This window comes from Dermacentor silvarum, chromosome 4, assembly GCF_013339745.2.
Source record: "Dermacentor silvarum isolate Dsil-2018 chromosome 4, BIME_Dsil_1.4, whole genome shotgun sequence".
Taxonomy (NCBI): Eukaryota; Metazoa; Arthropoda; class Arachnida; order Ixodida; family Ixodidae; genus Dermacentor; species Dermacentor silvarum.
Window position 1 is genome coordinate 3,182,859 of NC_051157.2, and position 15,129 is coordinate 3,197,987.

General features: G+C 52.4%; 1 protein-coding gene across 2 annotated transcripts in view; it reads left to right on the forward strand.

The window, feature by feature from the left end:
* The window catches only part of LOC125945148 (transmembrane protein KIAA1109 homolog), a 303,684-nt gene extending 291,132 nt beyond the window's left edge, over positions 1-12,552 (forward strand). Inside the window, exon 22 of one of the 2 annotated variants that reach the window (XM_049666733.1) lies at positions 12,065-12,552. In XM_049666733.1, coding sequence (XP_049522690.1) covers positions 12,065-12,319 — 255 coding nt within the window. In that variant the 3' untranslated portion in view covers positions 12,320-12,552. The remainder of the gene's footprint in view (positions 1-12,064) is intronic. The other variant, XM_049666732.1, reaches the window with a different exon arrangement.
* Positions 12,553-15,129: the final 2,577 nt, after the last annotated feature.

Sequence of the window (15,129 nt, forward strand, 5' to 3'; positions counted from 1 at the left end):
CTCTTCGCTGGCCTCATACGGAGCCCTCCGAAGACGGTCGCGGAGTTCTTGTCCGAGGCCGTAACCATGGAAAAGATGCTTCTGCATCGCTCGAACTTGTATGAGCGGCAAGCGAACATCATGTCTGCTGCTGACGTTTTCACGGCCATAGGAAGCAACGGCGACTCACTGCGAGAACTCATCCGCTCTGTAGTGCGTGAAGAGTTGCAAAAGGCCGCTGTAACACCGCAACCTACGGTAAGCTCCATAGCGAGCATTATCAAGGACGAACTGCACCAGGCGCTTCGTGATACCTTGCCTCCTGCTAACGCTGCGGCAGTACCTCCTGAATACCCTCGTGCGACCTACGCGGAAGCCCTGAAGCGCCCTGCTTCCTCTCCGCCGCTATTCGTTCGTGCTCCTCCTACGGTGTCTGTTCAGTCGGTGCAGCCGACACCGTACTACGACGCTGAGTACACGCCGCCGCCCGTTGTTCATGCCGCTCCATTTGCCCATCGTACGGAGCAAGCGGTTCACTACGTCGACGATAGACGCCCGCCCCCTCGGAAGTCGGATGTTTGGCGCACACCCGATTCGCGGCCTCTGTGCTTCCGCTGCGGTGAAGCTGACCACTTGTACCGCCAGTGCCCATACCGGCGCCTTGGGATTCGTGGCTTTTCCGCATACTCGCCGCCGCCCCGATACGGCCAACGACCCCGGGACATTCAGGAATACCTGTCCCAGCAGCGCTTGCCACCGCCTGCCCGGCGGCAGTCGCGTTCGCCGTCTCCGAGACGATTTTCACCTCCGCCCCAGCGGTATTCTCCCGAGCGGTCGACCAGTCCCCGCCGGGAAAACTAACTCAAGCGATCTTTGGGGGCGAGGTCGCTGACGGTCGAAGCGCTGAAGACCTCCGACGGACGCAGTTACGGAAAGATACCGACCCGACACCACCTGCAACTGAACGAGACGACCGGCTTTCGCTCGAAATACCAGTTACTGTTGACGGTTTTGCCGTTAGTGCTTTAGTGGACACCGGCGCAGACTACACGATACTAAGCGGCAAAATAGCAACGCAGCTGAAGAAGGTGATCACGCCCTGGCATAACTCGCAGATTCGGACGGCTGGCGGCCACATCGTTACTCCGCTGGGCGCCTGCACGACTAGAGTTGAGATTCAAGGATCTACATTCGTAGCGAGCTGCCTTGTCTTACGCGAATGCTCCCGCGACGTTATCCTTGGGGTTGACTTCCTGCAGGAGTACGGCGCGATTATCAATCTGCAAGAGCGTCGTATCACTTTCTCTGCCGAACGAGCAATCGACGTGCAAGACGGCCGACGGCGCGACGACGTACTTCGTGTGTCTGCTGACAGTGTAACGCTTCCTCCACGTGCCAGTGTCCTCGTCGACGTCACATGCTGTGGCTTACGCGATGGCGAAGCGGTGGCCGAAAGTAACTTGGAACACCTACTGAAACAAGGTGTTTGTGTGGCTCGCAGTGTTATACAGATTCGTGCTGGTCATTCGCTATTGCTTGTTACCAACTTTAGCTACGAGCACCGACACCTGTTCCGCGGCACTTCGTTAGCGTTTGCAGACGCAATAGCAGACGTTAACAACTGTTTCACGTCAGAAGTAGTGGAGACAGCAGACACGTCTCTGGGCCATCTTGACATCAATTCTGAACTGTCCACCGATAGCCAGACAGCACTGCGCAAGCTCTTGCTTGAATTCAGGACCTGCTTCGCACATTCTTCCAAGGTACGCCAGACTTCCATCACTAAACACAGGATCATCACGTACGACGACGCACGCCCGATACACCAGCAGCCTTACCGCGTGTCGGCAAGAGAACGCCAAGCCATACGTACGCAAGTCCAAGAGATGCTTGACGATGGCGTCATCGAACCTTCCAACAGCCCGTGGTCATCTCCGGTCGTTCTTGTCAAAAAGAAAGACGGAACGCTACGCTTCTGTGTCGACTACCGCAAGCTCAACAACGTGACTAAAAAGGACGTGTACCCGCTGCCGCGTATCGACGACTCGTTAGATCGACTACGGCGCGCCCAGTACTTTTCTTCTCTCGATTTAAAAAGCGGGTACTGGCAAATCGAGGTAGACGAACGCGACCGCGAGAAAACAGCCTTTGTGACTCCAGATGGGCTCTATGAATTTCGAGTGCTTCCTTTTGGCTTGTGTTCAGCCCCGGCTACTTTCCAGCGAATGATGGACACTGTCCTTACTGGACTGAAGTGGCAGGCCTGTCTTGTGTACCTGGATGATGTGGTCATCTTCTCTGAAACGTTCGAGCAGCATCTTCACCGCCTACGGAGTGTGCTAGAAGCCATCCGATCGGCAGACCTCACACTTAAGCCCGAAAAGTGCCACTTTGGTTACGAAGAGCTCAAGTTCCTCGGTCATGTAGTAAGCGCCAAAGGGGTCCGACCCGATCCAGACAAGCTTGCCGCTGTGGCCGCGTTTCCAGCTCCTGCCGATAAGAAGGCCATTCGGCGCTTCCTGGGTTTGTGCGCCTACTATCGCCGGTTTATTAAAGGCTTTTCGAAGATAGCGGAACCCCTGACACGCCTTACAAGAGACGATACGCCATTTGTGTGGCATAATGAGCAACAGGCGGCTTTTGCTGAATTACGACAGCGCCTTCAGTCAGCACCCGTTCTTGCACATTTTGACGATGATGCTGATACTGAGGTGCATACCGACGCCAGTAGCATTGGCCTTGGCGCAGTGCTCGTCCAGCTTCAAGATGGAGTGGAAAGAGTTATAGCGTATGCCAGCCGCTCCCTGTCCCATGCCGAGGCGAATTATTCGACTACGGAGAAGGAGTGCCTCGCGGTCGTGTGGGCGATCATCAAGTTTCGCCCCTATCTCTATGGTCGTCCCTTCAAGGTAGTGACGGACCACCATGCCCTCTGTTGGTTGGCAAGCATGCGCGACCCTTCAGGACGACTGGCACGGTGGAGCTTGCGGCTACAGGAATTTGACATCACCATCGTTTATAAGTCTGGCCGTAAGCATGAAGACGCTGACACGCTGTCCCGCGCACCCATTGATCCTGCCAGTCAGGAAACAGAGGATGATGACGGCTTCCTGGGCGCCATTACTTCGTCGGACTTGAGCAGACGGCAGCGTGACGACGGTGAGATTCGACCGATCATCGATCATTTAGAGGGTCGCAACACAACCATACCACGCCATCTGTCCCGCTCGCTGACGTCCTTCTGTCTGCGAGATAACGTGCTGTATAAGAAGAATGCTCGTTCGACCAGCCGTGCTTACCTCCTGGTGGTTCCAAGGGACATGCGCGACGACGTCCTCTTCGCTTGCCATGACGAACCGACATCTGGTCATTTAGGCTTTTCACGAACACTCGCTAGAGTAAGCGAAATGTACTATTGGCCCGGGCTTTCGGCAAGCGTCAAACAGTACGTTAAAGGCTGTCGTGAATGCCAGCGCCGCAAGATACCATCCGTTAAACCGGCTGGCTTACTTCAGCCAATTGAAGCACCTCATACGCCTTTCGACCAAGTCGGAATGGACATTCTCGGACCGTTTTCCCTTTCTGCCGACGGCAACAAATGGGTGATCGTCGCGACTGATTATTTAACACGCTATGCTGAGACGCAGGCGATCCCACGAGCCACGGCCTCAGAGGTAGCCCACTTCTTCATGCGCCACATCGTCTTGCGTCACGGTGCTCCCTCCACTGTAATAACTGACAGAGGGACAGCATTCACAGCGCAGCTTATGGACGAGGTTTTTGAATTGAGCAACACCAGGCATCGCAAGACGACCGCGTACCATCCGCAGACCAACGGACTTACCGAGCGACTGAATAAGACGGTCACAGATATGCTCGCAATGTACATAGACGTTCAACACAAAACATGGGATCGGATCTTGCCTTACGTGACCTTCGCGTATAACACCGCCGTGCAAGAGACGACGCGCTTCACGCCCTTTCGCCTTCTCTACGGTCGCGAAGTCCAGACGATGCTGGACGCTATGCTGCCGTGTCAAGACGCTGACCTATTGACAACTGACGCCGAGGAATTTGCAGAGCGTGCTGAGGAAGCCCGGCAGCTCGCGCGGCTGCATATCGGCCAGCAGCAGCAGGCAGACGCACGACGCTACAACATCCGCCACAGGGACGTGTCCTACAACCCCGGGGACCAAGTTTGGGTGTGGACCCCCGTTCGCCGTCGTGGTCTCTGTGAAAAACTGCTAAGCCGGTATTTCGGTCCGTATAAAGTGCTCCGCCGCGTCAGTGACGTAAACTACGAAGTTGTTCCGGACACATCATCGCAGACACGGAGTAGGACACAAAGACAACTGAGCTCAGACATAGTTCATGTTGTGCGCATGAAGCCGTACATTGCGCGTCCGTAACTTTTTTTGTTTTCGTTTTTTTTTTGCTCTCTCATTTCCTTCTTTGTTTCTACTTTTCATTTATCTTTGGGAGATTGCTTCTTCGTTCATTGACTGTGCCGGCTACTTTTTTTTTTGTGTACTTTCGCTTTGCCTGCCTTCTTCGTCGTTGTCTTCTACGCCTCTTTTTTTTTAGCATCGAGGCGATGCTTTTGTTCGGAAGGGGGGATATTGCCACCTGTAGGTAGTGGGTCGAGGGCAAGAGTGGGTCGAGCCCAAGAGAAGAAAGAAGACCGCGCGCCCCCTTCTCTGCTCGAGCCAGCCCCGACGGTCGCGTCTTCCGAGAGCCAGCTGCTCTACGGGTTATTAAACCTTCAAGTCCACTTCTAGAGGCTCGTGACAATATAAGGCAACATCACCGCCTCTACCTTCTGTTCTATCAGTTCTTATAACAATAAAGCCAGGTAGCGTTACTTCAGTATTGCAAATTTCACTATGAAACCATGGCTCCAATGATATGGGGGTCGTAAGACAAAGTTAATGATACGAAATCGGGAAACTTGTTGACTAAACTTCTGGCGTTAATATTTAAAAAGCGAAGATTATCGGGAAAGTCACGTGGACGTCATCGAGAATTAGAAGCAGTAGCTGAAGCAGAGGCGCCCTTGTATCTCGATTACGAGACTGCACAATCGTATTAGTCTGCACGTTCCAATTGTAGCGCTCGTTATCAATAAACATGTGGTCGTATACTATGCGCACGGAGGAGCCGTTGTTGCGGTAAGATCTAGTTGCCTCCCATAGCTTTCCTCTGATAGATCGTACGTTTTCTGAATAGTCTTCAGTTATGCGTTGACTGGAACCTTTCAGCTTAGACACATTTCTAAGAATTTGAGCTTTCTCACGAAAATCCAGAAGTTTGAAAACAATGGGGCGGGAGTGCCTTGTCTTACGGGTACCAATCCTATGACACCTTTCAATTTGTGGGCAGTCCATGCAAAGCGTTTATGTGAAGAATTTTGGAACGAAGTTGACCAATGCCCCATTATCATCATCTGGAAATTCTGAAGTTCCATACCGAATCAAATTATTAGGGCGCAGTCTATTTTCGAGGTCGTCATTCTGAACCGTGAGCTTAATCACCTTTTCGAGAACCATTTGCGCTTTTTAATTCATCCATCATTTTTTTAGGTACACTAGACGCAGTACTGGATGACTCTAAAGCGTTAAGACGAAACTCAACAGCCTTGAAGCACTAATTGACAGAAGAACGAAGTTCAGCAATATCCTGTGCTACAGTTAAACCTGGATTTCTTTCTGATACGCCTGTACTTTTAATGCGCCTCCCTCAATCCCCACAAATTTAAATGTCTTTGTCATCGGGCAAGCACTTGAATGTCCCGTGCGAGTCTCTAATTGTGTCCTGCATTTACCTCAATTTCTCAATTACGAAGGCTCTGTTCACAATAATATTGACGCCTTAGAGATTCTCGTGCACTAATGTATTACTTTAGCTTGACTTGATATTTGCCTTTAGGGTCCCTGTAAACAGAGGCACACACCAACTGGCACATACCCAGTGACCCAAGTTGGCATCAAAGAGGTTCACTGATGACCAGGACAGACCGTGGGGTTCATACTTAGTGCTCCAAGTGGGTGTCAAAGAGTTTCTTTGAGCAGAGGTACCTACCCTAACCCACACCTACATTGACCCAATCAGTGTGAAAGAAGTTCGTTGAAGATTGGCACGAATGCACACATTGGCACATACTCAGTGACCCAAGTTGGTCCAGTGGTTGGTTTCAAACCCAGTTTCCTCAGCACAGCAGCCAGATGCGCTACCCATTCAATCACAGACTACCCAGTCACCCATGTAGGCAGGAAAATGGTTAAAAACAAGCATGCATAAAATACATAGGTAGATAGCCCCCAGAAAGTGGGTGAAGTACCCTAAGAATGCATTAATACCTTGTGATTGGGTTCCACCCCGCCTATTCCTTACGTATGTGCTATGGACACTGTCTAGTTTCTCACCACACACACGCACCTCAGGGCTACTGACCTCTGAGGTAAACGGGTGCACAGGTGCAAACGCAACACACACACACAGTGGGAACGAAACAAAGCAAATGCTTTATTGGATCTTCCCAACACGACCTGCTGGCTTCCAGGACGTTTGATGAATGGGCAGAAATTCGGCTTGCAAGAAGCCGAGTAAAGCACAAGTGATAAAATCGCTTGTGCTTAGTGCTAAGGCCTCTGTTATTGCTCTGTGTTCTCGATCTTGGTGCTTGGATGACGCTGATTCCAGCTGCTTCCACTCTGGTCGGTCTCTCGCAGTCGTCTCCTTCCTATAGCACAGGTGGTCCCACCCGAGACCTCCATTCCCCGAGAATGAGGGTAGAGAGGGAGTCAAGGAAGTATTTGTCAGTTTGCCTAGTGGCGGAAGAAACAACGGATTTCCGTCATTTCCCTGAACCTGCACATGATTAATGGGGAATTTTTGAAAAAGATTGCCAGTGTTTGTTTGGTCGTTCATTAGAATGCAGCCCCAACTCAGCGAGACATTTCATCTAAGGCCTTTTCTTTTTTGTGCCTTTTCAGGTTTTGCTTCATGTGAGTAATCCCAAGGATTATCAAAGGTCTGCAATGTTAAGAGCATTTTATGGGACATGGTTTGAACCAGTCCACATAGTCCTTTATAATAGCCTCAAATTCATTCCACAGGTTATACTGTGTTGTTGTTGGCATTTTCAAAATGGTCCAGCTTGAATTTCAGCAAGTTGACAGTTGAATTGTCGCACACACACACACACCAAAAGACACACACACCGCTGCTCCGCGTTGCAAAATTACTCGCTTGCTCCGCCCCGTTGTCACAGCAAGCGCGCCGAAAGGCACAAAATGAAGAGAAGCGACGAGTCGGCGGTGGGTGGTGTAGTTGGTCGTCGGCACAACGGGTGCAAGCATTCGCTAGCACCATTCCTTCCTCCATAGATGGCACTTTACCCCGCAGCTGCGCTGCGAAGGCGGCGATGGCATGGCACTCCTACCGGCGGTCAAACCTTGAAGACTGATAATGTACCGAACGAGGATCGGCGGAGCCGTCAAAGCCGAGTCACCGAGGTCTTCCAGGAACTTGCAGGCCCTAAACCTGACTGGCTTCTATGACGGACTCCTCGCGAAGATTGAGCAGACCCAGGTGGTGCAGCTTCGGAGTTGAGGTCTTGCAGGAACCGAAAGGCTCTAAACCGTCCCCTGGCGCGCACCTGGTCTGGTTTTCTTCTCCGACCTCGTTCTGATGAGTGCACGCAGCAGGTCGCCGGAAGGAGCCGCTGCCCGCTCAATGCCTTGCCACCAGAGACTGCACCGCAACCGCAGCAGAGAACCAGAGAACCACGCACCGAAGGACGGAGCCGCTCTTGAGGTGGTGTTGGCGCGATCGTGCGCATGATGTCACCTGCGCTGGCAATGCCCTTCTCGAACGGCGGCGCCGGGAGCTGCAGCAGCGCGTAGAAGACCATGCCACCACCAGGACCAACGCCAGCCTCGCTGACGGCGACAGAGGAGGAACTGGCGGAACCGCACGTCATGGAACACCAGAGGTGCAGTTCGCACCACAGAAATGGTCACGCAGCATGCCGGGTAGTAGCCGCTACCCGCTGTGGAACGGGTACCTCCAACCTTCCCCACGACCATGGTCCATCCCAGAACTCAGCCGGGGCCCCACGTTGGGCGCCAATGTGGGAAAACGCCTTGGTCCCGCGGTCCACAGCAGCAGGCTCCAGCCTCGTCCGGCCGCGCCCAAGAACGCCCAGCCGCCACTCGTGCGTTCCACGCACCACTGCTCGTGCATCTGTCATCTTCCTCGTCCACAGTTGGCTCCTATCCACTATTCATGCCAGCGTTCCCACAGGCTATACCGTACTTACTACAGTAATCTTTTTTTTTTCTGGAACTGAATAATTATCTTTTTACTGTATGAAAACACTTAAATCCATTCTTGTCTCTCCTAAAGCCATTCTTGTCTCTCCTTGAATTTTTTGGTTTAAGTTAATGGATTGTAACAATTTATGAGTGCTGAACGTTTCGACACTACTGTGAGGGAGATTCTGCAAATTTTTTAATGGTGGGTATAGTCTCCTGCCATTACTGGTGTACAGAGCGCTCCTATTTACATGAATACACAGTGCTCAGTTGGTCTAGTAACTTGGGGGGAAGTCGAAGCTTATACACTGCACTTGCAAAGTGGACATCATTTTGTAATGTAATCTTGCACTGAATTGTTTTGGCTGTGTCACATTGAACTGCATTCACACAACTCTTAGCTGTGATACACACTCGTCCGCAGCATCTCTTCTCTAGGCATTCATTTTATTAGGTCAGTATGTGTATCATAGTGCAACCAGGTTTTTGTGATCCTGTGAGAGCTTTGTAAGTAGCAAGAATTCCAGATCAGTCGTCTTATCAGTGATATTGTGAAGGTTGGCTTATGTGTTCGGTTTCTTATGAAGATGGGCAGTCTTGTGCTGACGCAAAATGTGATGCCAACTTCATGGGGTTGCTACAGCTTACATTCAGTGCAGAACTAATGCAACTGCACAAATGACCGCTACAACGATTAATACTTCATGTGATAAATTTTGACATGACTAGCTTTAATGCAGGAAATGGGAGGGGGGGAGAAGAAAACATATTTTCGTACACTTTGGTCCAAAATGTATGGCACTTGCAACATTACCTATTACAGTATCGCATGGAGTAGGACTAGTGTCATGGAAGGCAATGTTTACTCATTGACAATTTGCAACTTGTTCTCAGCTTCACTGTTCTGCTTAGCCCTTTTTTAGTATTGTGGAACCTCTAGTGCATTTCTGTGAAACAGGAGAAGGGGCTCAAACTGAGGCATACATATTCATCAGTGACTGCATATTCTGCTGGTAATCAAGATATTCTTTTAAATTTAAGGTGTGGGGTCTCACACATGTGCTCTTGGGACAAAGGAATGACAACGCAGTAGTGCAGACAATCAAAAGGGCATTTATTGCACCTTTCATACACTAATACATACTAGCCGAATTACAACCAATAGAACATTCACAAGGGCGCGCGACAAATCAAGGAAGTCTGACTCACCGCGACCCGATAGCGAGCGAATACGTTCGCCCCATGCTGTGACACCATTGCCTAGTCGTTCACGTGTACAGTCACGCGAACGGTGGTGCGCTCGAACGATCCGTGTTCGTCCATACTGGTGTCCTGCTCTTAGCCTCGCGCGACGGTCGCGCGAAGCGGGCCGGCGCACGCGCCAAGCGTCCGTGCGTGTTGGTCGCCGATCCCAAGCCAAAGAGAGGGCGCGCCTCCGACCTTTTTCTCCCAAGTGACCCCGCCGTTCGGTGGCGCTAGCATCGTGACACTAGCGCCATCTCTCGCAACGCGCCGCAACCACCGCCGGGCTTAGCCACGCAGAGAAGACGGACTACAGGAGGCATGCAGGGAAAACAACATCAGGGGACGCGTGAGAGTCGCGCATCCCCACATCCCCCCAACCTTAAATCACTACACATACGCCGGCGAAACATGTCACATGGCCTATCAATGTGCGCGTCGCGAACAAAAGTTAGTACATGCGACAGTGGCGCCGCCGAGTAAAGGTCCACGCGTTATCCACAACGTGCGAGCCGACATTGACTCTGGGGTTCACCGCTGGCCTCCGTTGGCCACAGCACCACGTCTGCAGATTCGATGGCACGACTCCAGCCCAGGACTCCGGAAACGGCAACGCAGAAGTCTGCACGAGCAAGTGGCGCTCGCGCCCTGCTGACGAGAGCCGCAGTAGCCGTTGGTGACTGCCGGCTCTTTTCCCAGCCGCCGAGGGTTGCGAGCCGGACATTGGCGGCCGCCGAAGTCGCTGCGCTGAATTGACCACAGGCATCTCCAAAGCCTGGGGTAGCTCGATTGTAGTCCGGGGAAGCAGCGCTGACGATGTGCAGGTGACAGCAAACCAGGGGTGACTCCGCTCACGCTGCGTACACTCAACGCACTCGACAAACACTAAAGTAGTGCAAGGGAGAGGAATTCGGCATACGCATCGCCCACGTGGTACGATGTTCAATTCGGCTAGCAAAATTTCGGGTGGCATTGCAGATGCTAAGTTCACGTGAACAAAGCTTGCTTTCTTGAGTCGAACGAGTAATTTCAATTCGTGCGAGGCGAGCTAATGAAGGAAGCAATGTGTGACACCTCAATACCACGGTCCACCAGGTTGTGTCCCTCAACGTGCGACAGGCGGCTTCGTTAAGCCTTAGGCCTAATGCGTCGCTACTTTGACAACAACCGGCATCCGAAAAAAGGAAAAAAGAAAACATCACCCAAAATGGGCACAAGAACAGGCAGCCGCGAGGAGACGTTAGCTCTGTGAGGTGGTCCTACTCCGCTCGGTGCACACAGCATCCAAGTTGACGGCGCCCACCGTCCCAGACGGTGTCGGAGCGCCCGGTGCCAGGCCGCAATACCAGTCAGCCCGTAGCGGCACCCGTGGCCCGCGGCCACTCGGCTCCCTGAGCCTCGACTTCCGAAGTCAAAAATATAGAAGAAGCTATTTACATAAGAAATTCGGACCACCCACGAGGCCTCCGTACTCACTCGCTTCAGGCTTGCTAATGCTCCGCGGACGCTAGGCCTCGCTCTCCCAGGATGCAGACCACGTGGCTCTCGTACCGACGAGTGTACTTCAAAACACTCGCGAAAAGGCTTAGCATGTTGAAAAGTTCAAACACGCTACAGCAACCGTCGCCTCGCTCAAGAAAGCACACCGCCGACACTAGCGATCAAAATCTACGCTAGGACTACGCTTCGGTTGAAACATCTCGAACTGAGCAAAACTGTTAAAATTATCGTCCGATACCCCAAGAGGTCCACGTTGGGCAGCCAGATGTGGGGTCTCACACATGTGCTCTTGGGACAAAGGAACGACAACGCAGCAGTGCAGACAATCAAAAGGGCATTTATTGCACCTTTCATACACTAATACATACTAGCCGAATTACAACCAATAGAACATTCACACGGGCGCGCGACAAATCAAGGATGTCCGACTCACCGTGACCCGATAGCGAGCGAATACGTTCGCCCCATGCTGTGACACCATCGCCTAGTCGTTCACGTTTACAGTCACGCGAACGGTGGCGCGCTCGAACGATCCGTGTTCGTCCATACCGGTGTCCTGCTCCTAGCCTCGCGCGACGGTCGCGCAAAGCGGGCCGGCGCATGCGCGAAGCATCCATGCGTGTTGGTCACCGATCCCAAGCCAAAGAGAGAGCGCCTCCGACCTTTTTCTCCCAAGTGACCCCGCCGTTCGGTGGCGTTAGCATCGCGACACTCGCGCCATCTCTCGTAACGCGCCGCAACCACCGCCGGGCTTAGCCACGCAGAGAAGCCGGACTACAGGAGGCATGCGGGGAAAACAACATCAGGGCACACGTGAGAGTCGCGCATCCCCACAAAGGAAAGTCAGAAGACTCTTCATAAAAAAGAAGCAGTTTAACCCTCTTAATGACATGTAATGCCACTGTTTCTTTGGATGAGAAACTTTGCAAGCCTGTGCGTATTTCTGGTTTGCTTTGGATGAAAGATACTGCATCAATAAACACTAATGCCATCTCCGGACTGATTCAGATGCCACCATTATGTTCCAGGTGGCCAACTGGGAGGAGGCTGCGGCACCACTGCCTCACTTGGTGACACGACCCACAGATGGGGCGCCTCCTTCAGCATCCTCCTTTCTGCACACCAACTCGTGCTGGAAACCTCGCTTCACACCCTGGGGCACCCGTGGGTTCTCTGATGTGCGCATGGTGGCACGGGCACGAAGAGCTGCATCCATTGGAGCTGCTGGCAGCAGTGCTCGTCCATCACAGTCCACCACGAAAAATAACACAGAGGTAATCTGATTTTTTCATTTCCAAATGCCTCTGAGAAGAGCCCATTAGGCAGCAGCTGGGGCCCTGCTTAGTAGCACCTCTTGCGAGTCGCTGCACATATAGAATGCAGAGAAACCCGAGTTCAGTGTTGCCAAAAACCTCGCTAATTCATATTTCACAGGGCTGAAAAAAATGCCCGAATCAACTGAATGTCAAATTATCGAAGGTATCTAGAGAACAATAAAGAAATCCCTACTAAATCAACACCCATTTATGTACTGAATTAATCAGCAAATTTTGTTTATATTTTCAACAGAAACAGTGTGAAAGCTGCAATTGTTGTCTTCTTGTGAATGATTCGTACTCGCAGTGGCGAAGGCCTCGCGACTTTCTTTGCAGTGTGGTTGTGGCGCAAGACCTGCATCTTGATCTGAGACATGCTTTTCACTGCTGTGGGCACATTCTGATTATTTTAAAGTGAATCTTTCCTTGCCTCTTCCTTCAACCCTCTCGCTGCTGCTGCTGGCTGCCTGCAGTCTTGCCAAATAGCTCATACACAAGATGGCTTTCGTATCGCCGTACCCTGTGGGGGTCTTCCCCAACCCGTAGCGCGTGTAATCGCAGCTACGTAGGGTTCGGGCGAATAAGGCAACCAGCGAGTCAACTCAACAACGTTTATTGCTGTCAGCAAAAAACACACTTGTAGAGGGAAGTCCGCTCTGTATAACAACTAATAAAATAGGCTTGCCTCGTCGCGTGTGGTAGTCACGCGAACGAGGTCACTCACGGCTTTCAGCAGGTAAATTCCGTCCAGGCAGTAGGTCAAGCGAGGTCAGAGAGACCCGGGGGTCTCTCGGTCGCGCTCTTTTATCTTTTTACCTTTACGCGAGGGGAGTGTCCTCCTCGCCCGCCAGATACTTTCCCTCTTCCCGCGCGGGCGCGCGCGTCGCGAGAGGCGAGCGAGAACCGGGAGAGGGCAAAGTGCACTTCTCCCGTGTCCGCCCGGCTCCCGCGGCGCGCGTTGTGCGCGCACGAGATGTCCGCCCGATCCGCCGCGTGCGCTCCGTTCGCAAGCGACGGGCGAGCGCCCGCGGGAGAAGGTGGCAGCGTGTGCTCCCCACAACCCCTACTTGTTATCATTCCTGCGTTGTCATGTTGTTTCATCGTCGTCACTATGTTGTACTGATCCCACTCTCGTCATACCATTCCCGTCATGGCCGCAGCTTGTACAGTGGAATCTCGTTGATACGATTCTGCATAATACGTTTTTCTGGATAATACGTTTACTATTCATTTCCTGGCCACTGTCTTATAGAAGCAATACATTTCGGATAATATGATTTTCGGATTATACCTTTTATTTTCCGGTGCACGTGAACATCGTATCAACGGCATTCCACTGTACTTTGAAAGGGTGAGCTAGGCATGGAATAATGCACTGGTCAGGCTGCATCAGCTAGGATTGGCATCACGTTGTTGTCATGCCATTGTTGTCATACCTGTTATGTCAGGAGCCATATGTAGAGTGAACAACAGAAGAAAGAACATGTTTATGTAGTGCGAGTGCTTTTTATACTTTGTAGGGTCTTAGGGTCTCACAGGAGTACTGACCATTGCGGGTTCGAGCTTAGCGAGCCGCAGGGCCGTGTCAGCCGTCGCCTCCAGCACCACTGCGCGCAAGCTCAGGCCGCAAGGGGCTACCGGGTGATGCACACAAGAACACAGAATTGCCGAGTGAATGGAAACCATTTATTGTCTCCGGCTGCACCAGCACTGCACAAACGCCTGGGCGCCGGGGAACCAAAGGGGACCTGCACCAAGGGTGAAAATAGAGACACGGGCGCCTGTAGTACGTTGCTGCGAGAGCACAGGCTCAAGCTGGGACACGCCGCCACGAAAAGTTCCGGAGGCTCTACTACTTGCTCTGGCAATAACCAATGGGCCAACTCGCGAGAGCTCGGGCAGTCTCCTTCGGCTTGGGCCTTCAGCAAGTGCGGCTCGGCGTGGTACAACCTCGCGCGAGCACTAGGCACCGCTCTTTGGCTGTCAGGAAAAAGAATCAGCACAAAGTACACGCCCCCCGCACAGGCAAAGGCACTGTGCGCGAGCTCAAGTCCTAGTCACAAAGTTGTCGGCTGACGAGAGGAAAGCATATACGTTCCCTGTGCTGGTCCCGGAGATCGAGATCCATGCTCAGTAACTCGCTGCCGAACGTGGCCGTGCGTGACGTCAGCGCGCCGCCCCCACCGCAAACCACCACTATTAGAACGCCACCGTTGAAACCGGTTGGGAGCGGGCAGGGATAGGCGGGGGACGGCAAACAGGTGAAGCCCGCACAATGGTGCCGGCGCATCCCTAAGTCCCCACATCCTCCTCTCCTTAAATGCCCCCCCCCCCCCCTACCAGACTGGCGAAACAGCTATTAGGGGCTCATGCACCAAAGATAATCGAGTCTTTCATGCACAAGCTAAATGCTAACCTCAGCCCAGCAAGCACTCTTAACACCGCATTCTGACATATAAAATCACTTTCATGCACTATAATAATAATAATATGCAAGGATCATCGTAAAAAACTAAAAATAAAAAAAGCCGGCAGATCCCACGCCCTGTGGGAATCGACGTTATGCGAAGCAGTGTGCAGGGAGCCTACCATGTTAAAAAAAAACTACCATGAGAGCACCAAGACGTAGGCGGCTCTTTCATGACGTGGGGATTGAGGGTTGTACCGGCGCCAGTGCGCGGGGCTTCACCTTTTCTGTTGTCCCGGTTTTTCCCCGTCCCACGTAACTGGTTCCCGTGGTGGCGCTGCGCACGCGGTGGTTGCGCTGAGGGCGGGGC